The sequence below is a fragment of the Trachemys scripta genome, chromosome 1 (assembly GCF_013100865.1).
Source record: "Trachemys scripta elegans isolate TJP31775 chromosome 1, CAS_Tse_1.0, whole genome shotgun sequence".
NCBI classification, from domain to species: domain Eukaryota; kingdom Metazoa; phylum Chordata; order Testudines; family Emydidae; genus Trachemys; species Trachemys scripta.
In genome coordinates this window covers 295,895,688-295,917,090 of record NC_048298.1, presented here as the reverse complement: position 1 = coordinate 295,917,090, position 21,403 = coordinate 295,895,688, and the positions used below count along the sequence as shown (strand labels likewise).

General features: G+C 43.4%; 1 protein-coding gene across 3 annotated transcripts in view; it reads right to left on the bottom strand.

Annotated features, from left to right (window-relative positions):
• The window catches only part of LOC117871035 (coiled-coil domain-containing protein 169-like), a 45,585-nt gene that overhangs the window by 6,418 nt on the left and 17,764 nt on the right, over positions 1-21,403 (bottom strand). For all 3 annotated transcript variants that reach the window (XM_034758609.1, XM_034758610.1, XM_034758611.1), the window contains exons 5-6: positions 5,600-5,698; positions 5,345-5,398 (exon numbers count right to left, since the gene is read on the bottom strand). In XM_034758609.1, coding sequence (XP_034614500.1) covers positions 5,345-5,398; positions 5,600-5,698 — 153 coding nt within the window. The remainder of the gene's footprint in view (positions 1-5,344; positions 5,399-5,599; positions 5,699-21,403) is intronic.

Sequence of the window (21,403 nt, the reverse complement as noted above, 5' to 3'; positions counted from 1 at the left end):
ATAGATTGTTGTCAGAGAACAATGGTTCTCCTGCTGCTACATTTGCCTCAATACATATGGAAATATTGCTTAGTCAACCATGAGTGGTAATTCCCCCTTCACCTTAGCCTCTGCCAACTTAATAAGACAGATCTAAGACAGTGGGCTGTTTAATAAAATTGGGGGGAAAAAAAAAATAAAAAAAAAAAATAAAAAACACATGTGCCAGATTCTTCCACCCATGACTGATTTTGACATCAGTGGAATTACTCAAAAAGTAAGCACAGCACGGGTGGCAGAATCTATTTCCAGTGTCTCAATTCACCAAAGTATTTAAGCATATGCTTAACTTGAAGCAATGGAATTACCATGTGCTTAAAGTTAGGCATGTGTTAAGTGCCTTGCTGAACAGTGGCCTAAATTATTTAAGTACAAAAGAACACACCACACTCATTAGCTATGTTCAGACATAACAACACTATTTCCTAACTTACTACTGTCTTCCTCCCAGTGTCTTCATGTTACCAGCCCCAGATTCATCAACATTTACTGGTCTAACACTGCAAATTTGTTTTCAGCAATTTTCCTCCATTCCCTAAGGCAGCAATGACTACACACAGTGAACCACTTGCCTGCAGTGCAAACACATGGAAACATTGCTAATTACAACCTTTCACCCAAGTTAGCTATACTGGCAATTCAATGACCGTCACTTCATTGCGCAGAGTTCTGGAGTATCATGTTAACCTACTACTTTTACACTATCTAAGACGTAAGATCTCTTTCAGAATAAGAGGTGCTATAACGTAAAGCTTTCAAGGTAACTTCCAGTTTGTATTACAGGCTCCTGTGTATTCCACAGCCACATAATTTGTGGCAGAATAAATCCAACTATGCTATAACATCTAATCTTTCATTTTATAAAACAGTAAGACCTAGCCCTTACTACTGTGAACCTCTTTGGAATGTGAACTGTATTGTCATCCTGAACTTGCAGACATATGGCAACAATAACTCTGAAAGGTGTGAAATGGCCAATTTATCTCAAAGGGAAGTTAATGCTGAAGCCTATGGTCGATACTGTTCACTATTTTGCTCTGTTCATTTCAGCAGAAACAACCAATTGCAACAACATGGTAATCTCATCCATGTTGGATGCAATAATGAATAACAGAGCAGGGATAATAGGTAGACCTGGGTAGGAAACTGTTTTCCTGTCCCACAAAGATTTTTAAAGAATCTGAAATATTTTCCCCATCTTGATTCAAGATGAAGAGCAGAAATCTTGAAAATATTCACAAACCAACCCCCCCCAACCAAACCATTCCCCCCCCCCAACCAATCGAAACGTTTGGTTTCAATTTCAACCTTTTTTCTTAACCTTTTTTCATTCTAATGACTTACATTTAATAACAAAAAATCATTTCAAACCAGAACCAGAATTTTTCATTTGAAAAAAAAAAAAAAAACAAAAAAAAAACCAAAACAAAACAAAACAAAAAAAAAGTTAAAACTAAACATTTCAACAATTTTGAAATATTGTTTCTCTACTTTGTTTGAGTTGGGAAATTTGTCAAACCTGAGCAGGTTTTGCAAACAGTTTCTGTTTGATGAATCAGCATTTTTCAACAAAAAGAAGATTGAATCGAAAAATTCCCGGCCAGCTCTAATAGCATGAATTCTGGTTTCCATCAAGGGTTGTTGGAGTCGGGTCTAGGGTGAGTATGCCAAACCTGTTGCCAGAGGCGTAGCGAGCGCCCTCCGTGCCCTCCGACCGGAGGGGGCCCCGCAAGGAAGGGGGCCCCTAAAAGTGGCAAAATAAATACTGCATTCCAGTTTCTGCATTGTAAGGGGCCCCGCCCGGACATATGTTCGGAGGGGGCCACGTTCGGAGGGGGCCACGTTCTTTGTTGCTACGGCCCTGCCTGTTGCCCAAAGTTAAGCTCTTAAATCTATAATTAGTCAACAAAGTAAAAGTGGCCTCACTTTACAGGTGCTGATCATCTGCAATTCCCATTAACTTTAATCATATTTCTGGGCGCTCAGTACTTCCAAAAATCAGAATCAGGACATTTTAATTGAGGTGTTTAAATATGGCTTCAGAAGCCTAAATTTTGACATCCATGTTTTAAAATCTTGACCTAGGAGTTTAAGCTTCTCCTGTCCCCTCAAAATGTGAAGTCAGCACCATCCTTGGCATGAGGGAGTGGTGAAGAGATGCAGTGTTTCACTTTTTCCTTGGTGTTAGTGCTTCAACTATCCCCATAAGGTGCCAATACCCCAAACCATCTTCTATCGCTTCTCAGGTATCAAATGTCTCAAATTTTCACTACCTTGCTATCATAACCTTCCCATGACAAATTTTACAACTTGTTACATCTACCAAGAGACAAGGAGGATGAGGGAATATCTTTATCACCAAGAGAAGTTGGTCCAATAAAAGATATTACCTCACCACCTTGTCTCTCTAATATCCTGGGACTGACACAGCTACAACACTGCATACATCTACCAAGGCATAAAATCAGTAGAAAACAAAAAACTGAAGATTAGATATCATCAAATTAAATACTATATTTAACTGTTTAGTGACAGTTCTGGGTGTAACAGGACATACCCCATTCACCCAAACCTTACAAGTATGAAAATAAGAAGTTAAAGGAAAGTATCCTGCATTCTTTTCCACCTTCATGTTGTCTACAATGATGTCAACAACATGCTCCAGTGCTCCATAAGGTACTCCTGAGGGAATTCTGTGCCAAAAAAAATAAAAATTATGCGCACAGTATTTTAAAATTCTGCAAATTTTGTCAATAAATAAATGTGGGTCCAGCATGGCAGTAGGAAGCACAGGCCACTGGCTGCAATGAGGTGGGAGATCACCCTGAAGCCCCCACCTCCCTCAGTACAGGGATTTGGCAGTGAGGCTACACCCAACCCTAAACAGTGCAAGGGCAGGGCCTGTCCCAGAAACACCCCGGGGCCCTGCCCCTTTGCGCCCGGGGCCCTGCCCCTTTGCACCAGGTGTGAGTGGGCAGGCTCAGCCCAGCAGGATCCAAGTGTGGAGGGGCTTAGTGTGGGGGATCTAGGTGTGGGGTGAGAGGTTTCTGTGTGGGGCAATCTGGGTGCGGATTGCTCAGTGGGAGATCTGGATGCACAAGGGCTCAGCGGGGGGGTCTGGATGTGGGGAGATGGGACTCAGTGGAGGGGTTCTGGGTCTGGGGGGCTCAGTGTGGGGGTCCAGTTGCTGGGGGAGTGGGGCTTGATGGGATGGGAGTCCAGGTGCAGGTGGTTGGGATTCAGTAGGGTGGGAGTCTGGGTGTAGGGAGCTTGTCGAGGGGGGTCCAGGTGTGTGGGGGGATAGGGCTTATCGGGTGAGGGTTCGATGGGCCTGCTTAACAGGAGAGCTCCAGCTGCTGCCGAGGGGACACCGTATGTTAGGCTCCGGCTTCCCCCCACGATTCCTCTATCCCCTTCTCTTCCCCATCTCATCCCCTTCTCCCACTGCCTTATGCCTCATCTCCCTCCCCTCACTCCCATATTACCCTACCCTGTCCTATTCAACCCCTCTCCTTCCTCACTGCCTCTTCCCTCCAACCCCTCCCTGCATTTCCCTTACCCCCCCTTAATCAGCCCCACTGCGGGCACTCACTGTTGCACAGAAAACAGGAACATAGAAGGGGAGCACGACTGGCACTAGGACTCAGGAGGCAGCCTTCAGCTGCAGAGTCAGCAGAGCCAAGACACAGTCTCCTTCAGCTGGGCAGCTCTGCGCTTGCAGAAATGTGGGGAGGGGGAAGTGGCATGTAACTCTGTGCACCCTCCCATGCCTTGCCTCTGTTTGCAGGGGAATCGCCTCCCCAAAACCTGTGCTCATGGTCTTCCCCATGCCCGTGCCCCCGCCCTTTCCCCCTGCCCAGCTTCCCTGCCGTTTTCTGCAGGGAGCACAGGAATTCTGCAGGAGGGGGGCATTTTCTGCAGGCACGCAGAATTCCCCCAGGAGTAATAAGGCTCTTGTTCTTGGGTATCTAATGGAGATGGAAGCAATATGTACTCCAACTTCAAACTTGCATACTAATGCAAAACCTTAACAGTGATCTAATATGCTTTTATGTAAATCAACAGATCAGCACATCCAGCTGTCACACACGCTGTGCATTTGGAAGTTATTTTGTCTTTGCACTGCTGAGGTGATCCCTAATGTAGATAGGGACAGTGGTGTGTAAAAGTGTTCGGTGGCTGTGTTCATGGTCAATCCTAGACAAACCAATCCAATGCTCCGAACAGAATTAGATGGCACCGTGGTCCCCTAGTGTGGACTATGACCAGTTAATATGACATTATCAACAATGAGTGGCACAGCAGCGCTTGTCTTCTAATAAAGGTTGGAAAAACCTGTATTCAGCACATTTAGGGAAACTTTCATGTGGTCTCAAGTAATGTAATGGTGATGGTGATCTCTTATACCATACAGGGTGACCCTTGTCACCTTGTCATTGTTACCCTTGTCGGGATTGTTTCCCTAGCCTCTGTTAGCCAGAAGCTGGGATGGATCACTTGATGATTATCTGTTCTGTTCATTCCCTCTGGGGCAACTGGCATTGGCCACTGTCAGAAGACAGGTTACTGGGCTACATGGACCTTTGGTCTGACCCAGGATGGCTGTTCTTATATTTAGCCAAAACAATGTTTTGGCTGAACATGCATTATTACATTTAAAAAAAAAAAAAGTTGAAGTCAGATTGAGAACCATCTTAAGAACTGCACAGCATGCTACAATACAGGAATCTGAGTCTATAAAACCTGAGCTTAGTTCTTTACACCTGTGCCAGCAGGGACTAGATGCTGTATAGGGGCAGTGTAGTCAGCCCTTTGACAGGATGTATACACTGGACTTTTATTCTTAAGACTTTCCACCACTGTTGCCATCAGCTCAATTCCACCCAGGGGATGTGCAGGTATAGACTGTCCACTAGAATTTTAACCTCTGTGCCATTCACTCTGCTCAGAGCAGGGCTAGAGGGTACAATGGTTAAAGCTCCAGTAGCCATCATGCCTTGTCTACTTTAGTGCTCCCTCCAGCAATATAATGGGTGGGAAATTTTAAGACAAGAAGTCTGGTGTAAACAATGGCAGAGAGAGAGATGACAGACAGACAGACTTCCATCACTTTCTAGCAATCGCTCCAGCTAACTGAGGCTTGGCTCTGACGGGAACTATGCCTGGCTTTCCTTGGCTGGAATAAAACTCAGATTTGTATGAAGGAGAAAAAATAAAGAAAAATAAAGAGTTAAACAGTAATGATCCTTCCAGTACCAGCTTGGGAGGAAAAAGATGATTAGGTTGCAAAGTTTTTGTTACTTACCTGTGAGATCTCTGCTAGGTACATGCGCCGTTCATCATTAGCCTTATGGTAAGCCTACATTTTAAAATAATGGGTAAATGGTTACAATCAAACAAAACAATTAGCATGGTTAATCAAAAGGGAAGGAACAAACATACGTACCACCCCAGGACTGTTTCATGGAATCATTACATTCTCTGCACCAATGCTTTAGACATTCAGACAGCATAACAGCTTCTAGAAAGGGCTGATCAGATAGATATGGCAGTAACAGACCTTTGCTTCTTGTTCCAGTCTAAGCTCATAATCCTTCAGTTGGTTCTGGAGACTTTTCTTTTCCTCTTCTAGTTGTTTAAGAAGCTGGTTTAAGGAACCCTGCAGTTGTATACAAAATAAAATCAATAGGTTACAAATATTCCTGTTCTGAACAATGATAGAAGTTGTTATTACAATCTAGATTCTGAGTTACAATCTTCAAGGTCTGTGTGCTTATGCTTAGGGCTACGGTTTTGTCACGGACGTGGTGGAAATCATGGAATCTGTGACTTCCAAAGACCTCCGTGACTTCAGCCCTGGCGGCTGGGAACTGCAAGGTCCCATTGCCTCCTGCAGCGGCAGGGAGTTATAAGATAGCCCCGCTGCCGGAGGCAGTGGGCACCCAAGCTCTCAGCCACCATGGGCAGCAGAGGTACCCTGCAGCTCCCCGCTGCTGTGGGGGACATGGGAAACCACAGAGCTACCCACCACCCGCGGTGGCAGGGGAACCCTGGCAGGTCCCTGGCTGCCGCAGGCAGGGGGTGGTGCAGAGGGACCCCCGCAGTCCCCAGCCACCATGGGGGCTAGGGAGACCCCCACAGCTCCCCACTGTGGTGGTGGCAGGGGGATTCCCATAGCGCTCCCTGCTGCTGGGGAGGGGGCAGAGGGACCCTGCAATTCCCCTCCGCTGCTGGTGGCAGGGGGACCCTGGAGCTCTGAGCCCCAAAAGGTGGTGGGGGGCCCAGAGATCCCAGCATAAGACCGAGCTACAAGGGAGTTTGGTTGTCCCATTACCAGAAAGCTGGCTCCCAGTATGTGACAGTAGAGAGTCCATGGATGGAGCCTCTATAGGAAGCAGTGTTATAGACAACGTATGGAAGTAATTCCCCCATAATTTGGTCTGTCCTATCCTTGAGTTATGGTGTCACAGCAGGCAAACAGTTTAGATTGACAAGGACTCTCTTTTGGGCACAGTAATGTTGTTAATAAAGCTGCATCCCTTCTTTTCCACAAAAACATTCCTGGATGCTATTAAGTTTTCCCTGTGAACAATTTTCATTAGAGTCAAGAATTTATAATGGGTTTGGCTGAAGGTGAAGTGCTGTTAAAAGCTGCCACACGCTGAAATAACCCTTCCTGCTGATTTTAATAAACAGAAATTGACAGCAGAGCCATGGCTTTCAAGAATGCTTCACCCATGGCTGAGCTGCTATTAACTTTCGTTTTCTATTATGACAGATACATTGGAGAAGACATGAAAAGCCATTGTTTTTAAATTAAAATTAGAAATCAGAACACCCTAGCTGCAGCTGAAACTCTGTTGCATATTACAAACCTCTCCCTATTATAGGATCTACGAGCCTACAGAGTGTTTACATTCAGCCCATTTGAAAAGAGAAAGAAATGGACAGAATGAGGAGGTCATTTGGCTAAATCCAACTAGTGCCATATTCTACTTCATTATTACATCTGTGTCCCCACAGAATCAAAGAAGGAAGAGAAAGAAAAAGCTTTAACTCTGTCAACTCTAGGAGACTGAATTTTGGTTGAAAGAAAGTTTTACTAGCCATCTCTACCTGACAGCATTTTGGAGAGTGTAACCACCTGACATACAGTAACTCCTCACTTAACGTTGTAGTTATGTTCCTGAAAAATGCGACTTTAAGCGAAACGATGCTAAGCGAATCCAATTTCCCATAAGATTTAATGTAAATGAGCGGGTTAGGTTCCAGGGAAATTTTTTTCACCAGACAAAAGACTATATATATACATACACACACACACACACACACACACACACACACACNAATTTTTTTCACCAGACAAAAGACTATATATATACATACACACACACACACATACACACTGTGTGTATATATATATATATATATATATATATATATATATACACACACACACACACACACACACACACACAGTATAAGTTTTAAACAAACAATTTAATACTGATACACAGTGATGATGATTGTGAAGCTTGGTTGATGTGGAGCAGACAGAGGGTGGGATATTTCGCAGGGAATGCCTTACTGCTAAATGATGAACTAGCATTTGCCTGAGCCCTCAAGGGTTAACTCATTGTTAATGTAGCCTCACTCTACAAGGCAGCAGGCAGAGACAGAGAGACACACCATGTGTGTGTGAGAGAGAAATGCACATTTCCCCTTTAAGTAGCTCACCCCATTCTTAAGTACACTGCCTTGTTAATTAGATCAGTTTGCTGAGACCGCAGCTACTGCCTGGAAGCTCCCTCCATCCTGAACCCTGTCGTGTGTCCCCCACTGCTCTATGGAAATGGGGTAAGTGGGATGCAGGAGCAGGGGGGAGGGGACACCCTGACATTAGCCCCCCACTTCCTCCCTCTCCCCCTACAGCAAGCAGGAGTATCTGGGAGCAGCTCCAAGGCAGAGGGCAGGAGCAGCACATGGCAGTGGGGGGAGGGACAGCTGAATGCCGGCAATTGATAGCCTGCTGGGCAGCTATAGCACAGGGAACTTAGGGGAGCGGGGAACTGATAGGGGGGCTGCCAGTCCACCCTGATTCCAAGCCCCCACCACCTAGTTCCAACGGGCTGCTCTTCCTGCAAGCAGTGGACAAAGCAGATGGCTACCAAACGACGTTAGAAGGGAGCAATGCACAACTTTAAACGAGCATGTTCCCTAATTGATCAGCAACGTAACAACAAAACAACGTTAACTGGGATGACTTTAAGTGAGGAGTTACTGTACTTGTAACACACTGTTTGTGTCCCACACAAAACTCCTCCCAACAGTAGATGGGAGTTCATGCTACTGTTTTAATTGTTCAGAGCAAGTCCAAGCATCACCACATGCCCCTGCACTGGATCATTCTACAGCGCTGGTGTTGCAGCTATAGCTGCAGCAGAGCAACTGAGTAACTTTTTAGTGGCTCTTCTGGTCAAATTTCTAAACTCTGTGGCCACTTGACCCTAGGGATTAAGTCTTCTAGAAGTCCCTCACTGAACACAATGACATGTACATACCTCTAGTCTCAGAGCAGGCACTTTTTAAGCCAAAATCATCTTCAAGATCACTGTGTTCCTGTACTCAGTTTGCTTTTGGATCTGGGATAATTTCTTCTCAGAAGTTATCCTACAGCTGTGCAGCAGTTGACCCAAGGTAGATGCCAGGACACGCACTGAACAATGGTTAGATCCAATCCCAGCTAACCTAGACTATTTAGCACACCATTGCTTTTGACAGGTGAATGCATATCTGGCCCAGCAGTGCAAAGAGAAAACTAAAGGCTTGAAGGTGCATCAAAACAAGGCTGGTAGCTGCACCTTCACATGTGTTTGAACAGATGCTAGTTCCTGGGTGTTTATGGAGACTCAAATGATCCTTGACAACAGTAAAGCCCAAAGCGGAAGGAGAGGGCACCTATGTCACAGGCAGTATTAGAGGGAACCATCTACACAAGGTATGTATTAAGCTATGTATTATTTGTACTTTTCTGCATGGCCGAGGGCTACACCAACATGAACACTGCCATTGCTATTAAGGAACAGCAGACAGTCCCAAGTGAGGGCAGAAGTCCCTCTCTTACTTCAACTCAGTCACTTGAACAGACACTGCAGGACCCTTCCTCACATCCCCTGATGCGATAGACAAAAAAAAAAAAAAAAAAAAAAAAAAAAAAATCAAATGGCCTGCCCTCTGCCAAGCCCCCACCAGCATCCAAAGTCAGTTACCATCATGGGAAGTGGATTCTGCTGGAGCGTCTCCCCAGGAGTGGCAAAATAAAGTCTGTTCTGGCTCTCTGGTGACCTTGGTGCTCTGCTGAAATACGAACTATCACCACCTTCAAACTTCTGCAGACAGCTAGGTCTGCATTTTCAGCTCTTCAAGAACAAATCTGGCTCTCTGAACAAACAGAAAATGCCCTGAACCTCCAGTGCACTCTCTGTTTTGGGATAAAATGCCAAAACAGACTGCAGTTGTCAGTGAGTTATAGGATTTGACCCCATCTCCCATAATTCCTTTAGACAATCCGAACACCTTGCACAATTTCCCACAAAGTATCACTTCCAGGGCCTGAGGAATAGGTAGCTCATAGACAGCAGTGCATCTAGTGCAGGGGAGAACTACACCCAAACCAGAAGGGTTAGTGTTGATGCACTGCACTGTTGAGTTGCAACGCTTCAGTTCCCAAGTGTAAACAAGGCAGAGTTAAGGTTTCACAAGCAAATTTTATTTGAGCATTTCCTTACTTTTGGGCAGTCCACTCTGCATTCGTGTAACATGCTTTCTGAAGGGATTTGACTCATCTGCATGGTCTTAAATCATTTTCAAACACCAGCTCAAAGTAATTTGCTGAAAATAATTTTCCAAAATGGTTCAGTTTCCTAGTATAACTCTAGCTCATACCTCTGGTAGTACCCTAATTCCTATGTTTTCTACCAGAAAAAAGGTCTAGAAAAAAATTCTATAATATATCTGAAGTATTTATATGGCCCTCATCACTGTAGTATCTGAGCATCTCACAATCTAATGTATTTATCTTCACAATTCTTCAGTAAGGTAGAGAAGTACTATTAGCCCCATTTTGCAGATGGAGAAATGAACCAGAGAGGCTAAATGACTTGCCCAAGGACACACATGGAATCTGTGGAAGAGCAGAGACTTGAACCCAAGTCCTAAGCTAACGGTCTAACAACGGGATCATCCTTCTTCCATAATAAGGAACTATTTGCTAAACAAAACACTTATGTACTGCACACAATGAACACTGAATGAGGCAAGCTCTGCTGCAGAGCTCTTCCTTCTTGAGCACATACTTTGGGTATTAGATGAAGCACGGAACCAATATAGACTACACATGTTTACTTATGTGAAAAACCTCTCTAGATATTCAAACACTGGAGTAAGAGATGAAACAATGTTTCAGAAAATGGACTGAAGAAAATTTAAACCAGTAAAACTTCAAAGATATTCTAAGCACTAACTCTGCTAGGGCAGATCATAAGTTACCTTCAACTCTTATCACATAAGCAGTAACTGAAGAATCAACTGAGACCTTATCTATGGTGCATCTAGCCACAAGTGTAGCTGCACAAAGCAAGAATCCAGCCAAGCTGAATCCAGCCAAACCCCTAAGGGGTATGTTCACCTTCCATTAACTCTCTGAGAAAGGAGGGGATAAAAACTCATTGAAACAGATGTAACTCAAGAGGCTTATAGCAACGTGAGCAGCTTTCTGTACAAAGACGGGAAACAGCACAAAAGAAGAAGCTCACAGCAAACAGCTCAAAGAACACAGACACACAGCACAGACAAGTCTCAGCTAAAAACAAGGACTAGCAAGAGCCCACAGGAGAATTAACCCTCTGAAGGGGATAGAAACCCAGCCTACCTATGTCAGACTCCACTTAGGAGAATAAAATAACCCAGATCCACCTGTGGATAGTAAATTGCTTAAGTAGCTGGGTGGCAGCTCATTAGGTAAGGAGCACCTGGGCCTAAATAAAGACTTATGAGGACTCATTTACTAGGCCCCAGAATAGGAGTATTTCTCAGGGGGGCTGATTAGAGAACTTGCCAGACAAGGAGAACTAGGAAAGGTGTTTCTGGAGGGATCAAGTTCCCCAAGGAGCGATGCCATAGAGAGGCTTGATTCCAGCAAAAGGATCTTACCAGACAGCGGTCAAAGGTCTAGGTCACTGGGGAAATACAAGCCGCTCCAGTGAAGAACTGGAGTAGTTTAACCTATGCAGGAGCTGTGACTCCAGAGACAGAACCCTTCACCAGGTGATGCCTGGAGAGCTGAATCCTGATGAGGTTCCTGACCTAAGAGGGCCTTACTGGTGAAGAGGCTGGATGGAGGGCCTTAGGTGGGGGGCTGACTAAGATTAGCTTGCTAGAACACTGGAGTGAAGGCTAATTTGACCATTAATGACTGCTTCTTGGAGCAGGTAGGCCTGGAACCCACAAGGGGAGAGGCATTTCTTGATTTAGTCTTAAATGGAGCACAGAATCTGGTCCAAGAGGTGAATATAACTGAACTGCTTGGTAATAGTGACTATAATGTAATTCAATTTTACATCCTTGTAGGGGGGAGGAGGAAAATACCACCACAGTAGTATTTTACTTCAGATAAGGGAACTCATAAGAACGGCCGTACCGGGTCAGACCAAAGGTCCATCTAGCCCAGTATCCTGTCTACAGACAGTGGCCAATGTCAGGTGCCCCAGAGGGAGTGGACCAACAGGCAATGATCAAGTGATCTCTCTCCTGCCATCCATCTCCATCCTCTGACAAACAGAGGCTAGGGACACCATTCCTTACCCATCCTGGCTAATAGCCATTAATTGACTTAACCACCATGAATTTATCCAGTTCTCTTTTAAATGCTGTTATAGTCCTAGCCTTCACAATCTCCTCATGAAAATGAAGAAGCTAGTTAGACTCAAATTAAAAGGAACAGTCACAAAAGTGAAATGTCTGCAAGCTGCATGGAAATTTTTAAAAACACCATAAGACTGGTTCAAATTAAATGTATACCCCAGATTAAAAATAATAGTAAGAGAACCAAAAAAATGCCATCATGGCTAAACAACAGAATAAAAGAAGCGGTTAGAGGTAAAAAAGCATCCTTTAAAAACTGGAAGTCAAATCCTACTGAGGAAAATAGAAAGGAGCATAAACTGTCAAGTGTAAAAGTATAATTAGGCAGACCAAAAAAGAATTTGATGAGCAACTAGCAAAAGATTCAAACTAATAGAAATAATTTAAATACATCAGAAGCAGGAAGTCTGCCAAACAATCAGTGGGGTCACTGGATGATCAAGGTGCTAAATCAAAGGAGCACTTAAGGAATACAAGGGCATTGTAGAGAAGCTAAATTAATTCTTTGTATTAGTCTTCACTGCAAAGGATCTGAGGGAGATTCCCACACCCGAGCCATTCTTTTTAGGTCCAAATCTGAGGAACTGCCCCAGATTGAGGTGTCAATACAGGAGGTTTTGGAACAAACTGATAAATTAAATAGTATTAAGTAAGGCTGTCAAGCTATTAAAAAAATTGATCGCACTGTTAAACAATAATAGAATACCATTTATTTAAATATTTTCAGATGTTTTCTACATTTTCAAATATATTGATTTCAATTACAACACAGAATACAAAGTGTACAGTGCTCACTTTATATTTATTTTTGATTACCAGTATTTGCACTATTAAAAAAAAAAGGAATAGTATTTTTCAGCTCACCTAATATAAGTACTGTAATGCAATATCTTTATCAGGAAAGTTGAACTTACAAATGCAGAATTATGTAAAAAAAAAAAAACAACCTGCATTAAAAATAAAACAATGTAAAATTTTAGAGCCTGCAAGTCTATTCACTCCTACTTCTTGTTCAGCCATCACTCAGACAAACAAGTTTGTTTGCATTTACAGGACATAATTCTACCCTCTTCTTATTTACAGTGTCACCTGAAAGTGAACAGGCATTTGTATGGCACTGTTGTAGCCAGCTGTGATGAACTGGGAATGTTCTCAATGTGTTCTTTGAATACTGATGGGGGAGTATTGACCTGGGAAGGTTGCAGGGGAGTTTTGCTGGGACTGTCTGCACTGGGAGATGGGAGACTTTCCTTGATGGAAGATACCTGAGCATGTAGCATGAGAACCCAGGAAGGGGGTTGGAGGCCAGGTGACACCTCTGCCCAGGAAACTGGACAAAAGGCAGGGGGAGGAGCCGGGGGGAGGCTGAGTGACATGGCTGGAGGGAGTTTCAGTTTGGAGCTGGCTGGGAAAATGGAGGGGAGCCCAGATGGGGCTCTGGCCTCCCTGGGGCCCCCCAAGATGGACCTAACTGAGGGGGTCCGGTTGTCTGTACCTGCAAGACCTGTTTTGGACTGTGTTCCTGTCATCTAAATAAACCTTCTGTTTTCCTGGCTGGCTGAGAGTCATAGTGAATCGCAGGAAGCTGGGGGTGCAGGGCCTTGTCTCCCCCACCCTCAGTGACACCAGCGTAGCAAGATATTTACGTGCCAGATGCACTAAAGATTAATATGTCCCTTCATGCTTCAACCACCATTCCAGGGGACATGCTTCCATGCTGATGACAGGTTCTGCTTGATAACAATCCAAACCAGTGCGGATGGACGCATGTTCATTTTCATTATCCGAGTCAGATGCCACCAGTAGAAGGTTGATTTTCTTTTCTGGTGGTTCGGGTTCTGTAGTTTCCGCCCTGGAGTGTTGCTCTCTTATGACTTCTGAAAGCATGCTCTACACCTTGTCCTTGTCAGATTTTGGAAAGCACATCAGATTCTTAAACCTTGGGTCGAGTGCTGTAGCTATCTTTAGAAATCTCACATTGGTACAGTCTTTGCATTTTGTCAAATCTGAAGTGAAAGTGTTCTAAAAATGAACATGTGCTGGGTCATCATCCAACACTGTTATAACATGAAATATATGACAGAATGTGGGTAAAACAGAGCAGGGCGGGGACATACAATTCTCCCCCAAGGAGTTCAGTCACAAATTTAATTAACGCATTATTTTTTTTAACACGTGTCAGCTGCATGGAAGCATGTCCTCTGGAATGGTGGCTGAAGCAGGAAGGGGCATACGAATGTTTAGCATATCTGGCATGTAAATACCTTGCAATGCCGCGACAAAAGTGCCATGCAAATGCCTGGTCTCATGTTCTGGTGACATTGTAAATAAGAAGAGGGCAGCATTATCGCCTGTAAATGTAAACAAACTTGTTTGTCTTAGCCATTGGCTGAACAAGAAGTAGGACTGAGTGGACTTGTAGGCTCTGAAGTTTTACATTGTTTTGTTTTTGAGTGCAGTTATGTAACAAAAAAATCTACATTTGTAAGTTTCACTTTCACGATAAAGAGATTTCACTACAGTACTTGTGTGAGATAAATTGAAAAATACAATTTCTTTTATCATTTTTACAGTGCAAATATTTGTAATAAAAATAATATACACTTTGATTTCTATTACAACACAGAATACAATATATATGAAAATGTAGAAGAACATCCAAAATATTTAATACATTTCAATTGTTATTCTATTTCAATTGTTATTCAATTGTTTAACAGTGTGATTAAAACTGTGATTAATTGTGATTAACTTTTTAATCGTGATTAATTTTGTTTAGTTAATCGCGTGAGTTAACTGAGATTAATCGACAGCCCTACTATTAAGTTACCAGGACCTGAAGGTATTTACCCAAGAGTTCTGCAGTTTCATATTTTAGTTCCTTCAGAACTACTCTCTGTGGTATGTAACCTATCACTTAAATCATCTTCTGTATCAGATAGCTGGAGGATAGCTAATGTGACAAGCTTTTTTAAAAGGCTTCAGAGGCGATCCTAGCAATAACGAAGGTAAGCCTAACTTCAGTATCAGGCAAACTGGTTGAAACTATAGTAAAGCACAGAATTATCAGACACATAGATGGGGAAGAGTCAGCATGGCTATTGTAAAGGGAAATCATGCCTCACCAATCTGTTAGAATTCCTTGAGGGGGTCAAAAACATATGGAGAAGGGTGACCCAGTTAGGGTTGCCTGTGTCCGGTTTTCGACTGGAACAGTTGACAAGGGGTCCTGGTGGGCTCCGGTCAGCACCACTGACCAGGTTGCTAAAAGTCCGGTTGGCGGCGCAGTGGGGCTAAGGCAGAATCCCTGCCTGCCCTGGCTCCATGCGGCTTCCAGAAGTGGATGGCATGTCCCTGTGGCCCCTAGATGCAGGGGTGGCCAGGGAGGCTCTGCGCGCTGCCCCGGCCCCGAGTGCTGCCCATCATTGGCTGGGAACCATGGCCAATGGGAGCTGCAGGGGCAGTGCCTGCAGGCGCGGGCAGCACGCAGAACCGCCTGGCTGCCCCTGTGCCTAGGAGCTGGATATGCCAGCCGTTTCTGCGAGCCACTTCACGTAAGTGCTGCCCGGCTGGAGCCCACACCATGAATCCCTCCCACACCCCAATCCCCGGCCCCAGCCCTAGCCCTGAGCCCCATCCTGCACCCAAACTCCCTCCCAGAGCTTGCACCCCACACCCTCTCCCGCACCCCAACCCCCTGCCCCAATCTGGAGCCCCCTCCTGCACCCTGAACCCCTTATTTCTGGCCCCACCCCAGGGCCCCCAGTCAGAGCACTCACCCCCTCCCATACTCCAACCCCCTCCCCATCCCAGTGAAAGTGAGTGAGGGTGGAGGAGAGCAAGCAACTAAGAGGGGGGGATGGAGTGAGCGAGGGTGGGGCCTCGGAGAAGGGGTGGGGCAGGGCCTCAAGGCAGGGCAGGGTGTTTGGTTTTGTGCGATTAGAAAGTTGTCAACCCTAGATCCAGTGGATATAGTGTACTTGCACCTTCAGAAACCTTTGGCAAGGTGCCTCACCAAAGGCTTTAAAGCAAAGTAAGCAGTCATGGGATAAGGGGGAAGGTCTTCTCATGGATTGGTATCTGGTTAAAAGATAGGAAACAAAAGGTGAAGAATAAATGGTCAGTTTTCAGACTGGAGAAAGATAAATAACGGTGTCCCCCAGGATCTGTACTGGGACCCAGGGTTGGATTTAGGAGCAGGCGACCCAAGTGACCCAGGGGTGCTGTTTTTGTTTTTAGTGAAAAAAAGGAAAACAGAATGTTTGGAACATGTTTCAGGTATTCCATATGTGGATTCGTTTTTCACTAACCTCCTAGGATGTTCTGGACCTTTGTGGAATCTTGTGGAAACTTCCAGACTTTCTGAGAACAACATTTTCCTTGAATTTTCTAGAATGTTGTCAGCCATGCCATCATGGGTGTATACGGAATGGGGCATCTCCAGTCAGTCAGTGAGAATGAAGTGAAGTGAGAGCGCAGCTGCGATATTGTGAACCTTGTTTTATTGTGTAATTGTGAAATGTACTTGTGTTTTAAGACTTGAAGAGTGTAAGTAGTGACTAATAAAGGACATATTTAATGAGACACCAGAGATATTTATTGAACCCCTATCTAACCAACAATATAAAAGAAATACTGTTACTTCTTTTGCCAACATGTAATGTTTGATGAGTTTCTAAGATTGCGGAACATAGCCTTTTGCTCTCCATGATACTGTCTATTTTCCCGCATAGAAAATAAAAGATGCCCCCAAAGAAGCCTTCAGGAGTTCAGTATAGGAAGCAAAAAGCTCCATTGCAATCTAGTTTGCAGCAAAGGGAAAACGTGATTGGAAAATATCTGAAACAGAATAATATAGACCGAGCATTAGGCAGTAGCAATTGTCTCAGCGCAGAAGAAATTGTGGAGCGAAGCGTAAATGATGGAAGTCCTAATACTAAGGAATTAGCAGATTTACCTGAAGATAAGGAATGGAGATGTGAGGAAAGTAACGGAGAATCATCCAGTTTTCCTTGTGCCATAAAGGAGAGTGATGATAAAGAAGAATGTGACTCACATGAAAAGGAGAATAAAAACAAAGAAAAATCTGGTTTACATGAAAAGGAGAGAAACGATAAAGAAGAATCAGCCTTGCATGATGACAGAAACAGCAGTGAGAAAAATTGCACACCACAAATTGATACATCAGATCCCGTCTTTACGGCCGGCGATCCTAAACTGTGCCGATATTGATAATACAATTTTGAACAGGCCAGGCAAAATCGAGGATATGACGTTTCCAGTAAATAAGCAGAAGTGCCACTTCTCAAAGTCACACTGCGACAGAGTGCTTGAGAATGTGAGAAACTGAATTGGCATTGGCTAGTTTACTCAAAATCAATTGACAAGGTGTTCTGTTTTTGTAGCAAAATATTTGACAAGAATGCCAAATTGTTGCTTGCACTTTCCAGGTACAATTACTGGCATAACTTAGCTGACGCTCTAAAGCTACACGAAAATTCACCTAGCCATTTTACAGCCTACTCCAAATGGATGGAGTCTACTCCAGGCTCAAGCAGAATACATGCATAGACACATAAAAACAGTGAATTGAGGAATGTGCTTGAGCATCTTATCTCAATTACTCTCTTCCTTGCAGAGAGTAATTTGGCTTTCCGGGGCTTGTTGGATAAGTTGCTCACTGAACATAACAGTAATTTCCTTGGTTTGGTAGAGCTCCTTGGGAAATACAATGATGTCATGCGTGAGCACCTACATTGAGTAGTTTGTAAAGAAGCTTCATTACTGCAGGCTTATGACGCCCTGATGGAACCGATGCAGTCGAGTAAAGCTGAGGCCGGAATCTGACATGAGGAGTAAACCAGTTGTGGTTTGGCATGATATCCTGTTCCAAGTAAATGTTGTAAGCAAGGCATTAAAAACTCAATCAATGGACATCGCGACTGCTTCTACTTTGATGAGAAGCTGCCTTGACTTCATTGTGGCCTACAGAGAGAATGGATTTGAAGATGCCATCTCTGCTGCCAGAGAAATGGTGGAAAACTTAGGAGTTGATTCTGTCTTCAAGGAAACTTGGATTCATTGGAAAAATATACATTTAGGTTGCGAGGGCAGAGATGAGGTGATGGGAAGCTCAGAAGAAAAATTCAAGAGGGAGGGTTTTTTGCTCTCTTGTTGACACTGCTTGAATGTCTATTAAAGAAAGGTTTGGACAAATGAAGTACCACAAAAAGACCTCGGTTTTTTTGTATGACCTTAGTAAGCTGCCGGAGGATATGTAAACACTCTTGAACAGTTGTATGGACCTTCACTGGACAGAGACATGGGGAATGTTCAGATGTCAATGATTAAGACCTCTACGTTGAATTGGACAACATCTGTCACATTTGGCACATGGGAAGCACTCTTCACTTCAAGTTCTCCAATTGATTCATGATGCAGAGCTGAAGGACATTTTGTCTAATGTATGGATAGCTTTGAGGATTCTGTTCATGCTGCCAGTCACAGTCGCGAGTGGTGAGCACAGCTTTTCGAAGCTCAGACTCATTAAAATATATCTTCTATCGACCGACCATGGCCAACGAGAGACTGACATGGTTTTCTATTTTATCGCTTGAAAAGGCCACTGGCCAGTCTTTGGATCTCTCTGATGCTGTGCTTCATTTTGCGAGAGCAAAGGCAAGAAAAACGACCTTTTGAACTAAAGGACTAGGGTTAGAGTGACCAGAGAGCAAGTGTAAAAAATCGGGATGGGGTGGGGGGTAATAGGTGTCTATATAAGAAAAAGCCCCCAAAATCGGGACTGTCCCTATAAAATCAGGACATCTGGTCACCCTAACTAGGGTTGACATTCTAAGGCTGTCACCTACTGTAACACTATTTAATGCTTGTCCACCCAGTGTTGGTGCACAGTTCAATTTCTTGATGTTAGTACATTTCAGTTATTCTTAAAATTAAAGTTTCTATACGCTTAGACAAAATTATTTTTTTTAATTTGCTTATATATGACATGAATAAATACAGATTTACAGATCCTAGTGGGCAAATTTATCGTCTTATATGACAGGGATAAATCATACATGCAAATTGTGCATCAAAGTCGTGAAATGGACTACAAATGCAATAAAAATAAGGTATTCAAAAGTTTAACAAATACACTGCTTGCCTGGGGTGCTATTTGGTTTAAGACCAGCCCTGCTGGGAGCAGTGCTAGTCAACATATTCAGAAATGACTGGAAAAAGGGGTAAATAATGAGGTGGCAAAATTTGCAGATAATACAAAACTATTCAAGATAGTTAAGTCTACAGCAGACTGCGAAGAGCTACAAAGGGATCTCACAAAACTGGGTGACTGGATGACAAAATGGCAGATGAAGTTCAATACTGATGAATGCAAAGTACAGCACATTGGAAAACATAATCCCAACTATATATACAAAATGATGGGGTCCAATTAGCTGTTACCACTCAAGAAAGAGATCTTGGGGTCGTTGTGGATAGTTCTCTGAAAACATCCGCTCAATGTGCAGTAGCAGTCAAAAAAAACTAACAATGTTAGGAACCATTAGGAAAGGTATAGATAATAAGACAGAAAATATCATTATGCTACTATATAAATCCATGGTATGCTCACATCTTGAATACTCCGTGCATTTCTGGTTGCCCCATCTCAAAAAAAAAGATATATTTTAAATGGAAGAGGTACAGAGAAGGGAAAAACCATGATTAAGGATACAGAACAGCTTCCATATGAGGAGAGATTGAAAAGACTGGGACTGTTCAGCTTAGAAAAGACATGACTAAGGGGGGATATGAAAGAGAGCTATACAATCATGATGGTGTGGAGAAAGTGAATAAGGAAGTGTTATTTATCCCTTCACATAACACAGGAACCATCTGTCACCCAATGAAATTAATAGGCAGCAGGTTTAAAACAAAACAAAGAAGAACTTCTTCACACAATGTACAGTCAACCTGTGGAACTCATTGCCAAGGATGCTGTGAAGGCCAAAACTATAACTGGGTTCAAAAAAGAATTAGATAAGTTCATGGAGGATAGGTCCATCAATGGCTATTAGCCTATGGTAAGGTAAGCAATGGTAAGGTAAGCAATCCCATGCTGTAGGTGTACCTAAGCCTCTGACTGTCAGAAGCTGGGACTGGACAACAGGGGATAGATCACTTGATAATTGCACTGTTCTGTTTATTCCCTCTGAAGCATCTGGCATAGACCACTGTCGGAAGATAGGATATTGGGCTAGATGAACCATTGGTCCAGCCCAGTGTGGCTATTCTTATGTTAATTTCCATACTATGTTCAGACTTTGGTTAAATAAACTGGACTCCTGAAAGGGCAACGTTCACTATATGTGGGCCTTACTGAACTAATTGATAGCCCAAAAAAAGGAAACTGAGGCAGGGACTCACCTGTGGTGTTGTGACTGACTGCAGGGGGTGCACCAGAGTGACCACCACACCATTATCTCCCTGACTTTATCCAGTACTGACCTGTGAGAATATGCTGCCACCTAGCCTCAAGATTGAGTGGGTGGGATAAATTCTGATCTAAACCCTGAAAAAGTCAGGATAACTTTATTGCTGAAATTGGTTTAATTAAATATTGTCATTCTTGTAAATTAAGGTTTATTAACAGCTTCTTCTGCTAAACCCTGAATAGCCGGACAATGTATTCCTGGAAAGGAGACATAAGCTGACTAAGGGATTTAAAATTCTTAGTTTTCATTAAACTGCCTGTCAAGTCACTCTGAGTGAGTTGATGGGCTAAAAGACATGCTGCAATTTTAAAATAATACCTTGAGAGACTTCTTTACATAACTGAATTCTTCACTAGCAAATATGTTATTAGCCAAATGATCCATCAAGTCTAGTTTCCAGCAGTGACCAATATCCAAAGCTTCACAGTAAAGGGAACCCCCCCCCAATTAATCTTTTCTGCATTTATCCCCACGCTTTTTCTTTTTTTATTCCCTCCGAAGTATGCTGTTGACTTAACACCTGCCAGCAAATGAAATTATGCAGATTTATATTACAGTTGGATTTTAAAACCACCCACACAAGCTGTTTTCACAGTGGATTTTTCAGTGTATTGCTTCCACTAGGAATGCAGATGACAATTTCCATCAATCACTCCTCCATATCCACGGTGACAAACAGGTGACATCGTCAACGTAGAAAACTTACTTTCACCAGAGACTGACTTGAGCTGTCTAATGGTCTAGCGGCAATTCACTCCAGCCTTAATCCTCTTCGATTTTCCTCTACCAGGTAGCCACATAAGCAATACATTTGTTTGGCACGTTAAAAAAAAAACCATGAAGCCTCTACAATCTATTCTACTTGACATTTGAAATCACATGTAGTTTCACCCAGAAAATAAACTCTTTTCCTTCCAACACTAGGAGGTATGTCTATCAGCTGAAGT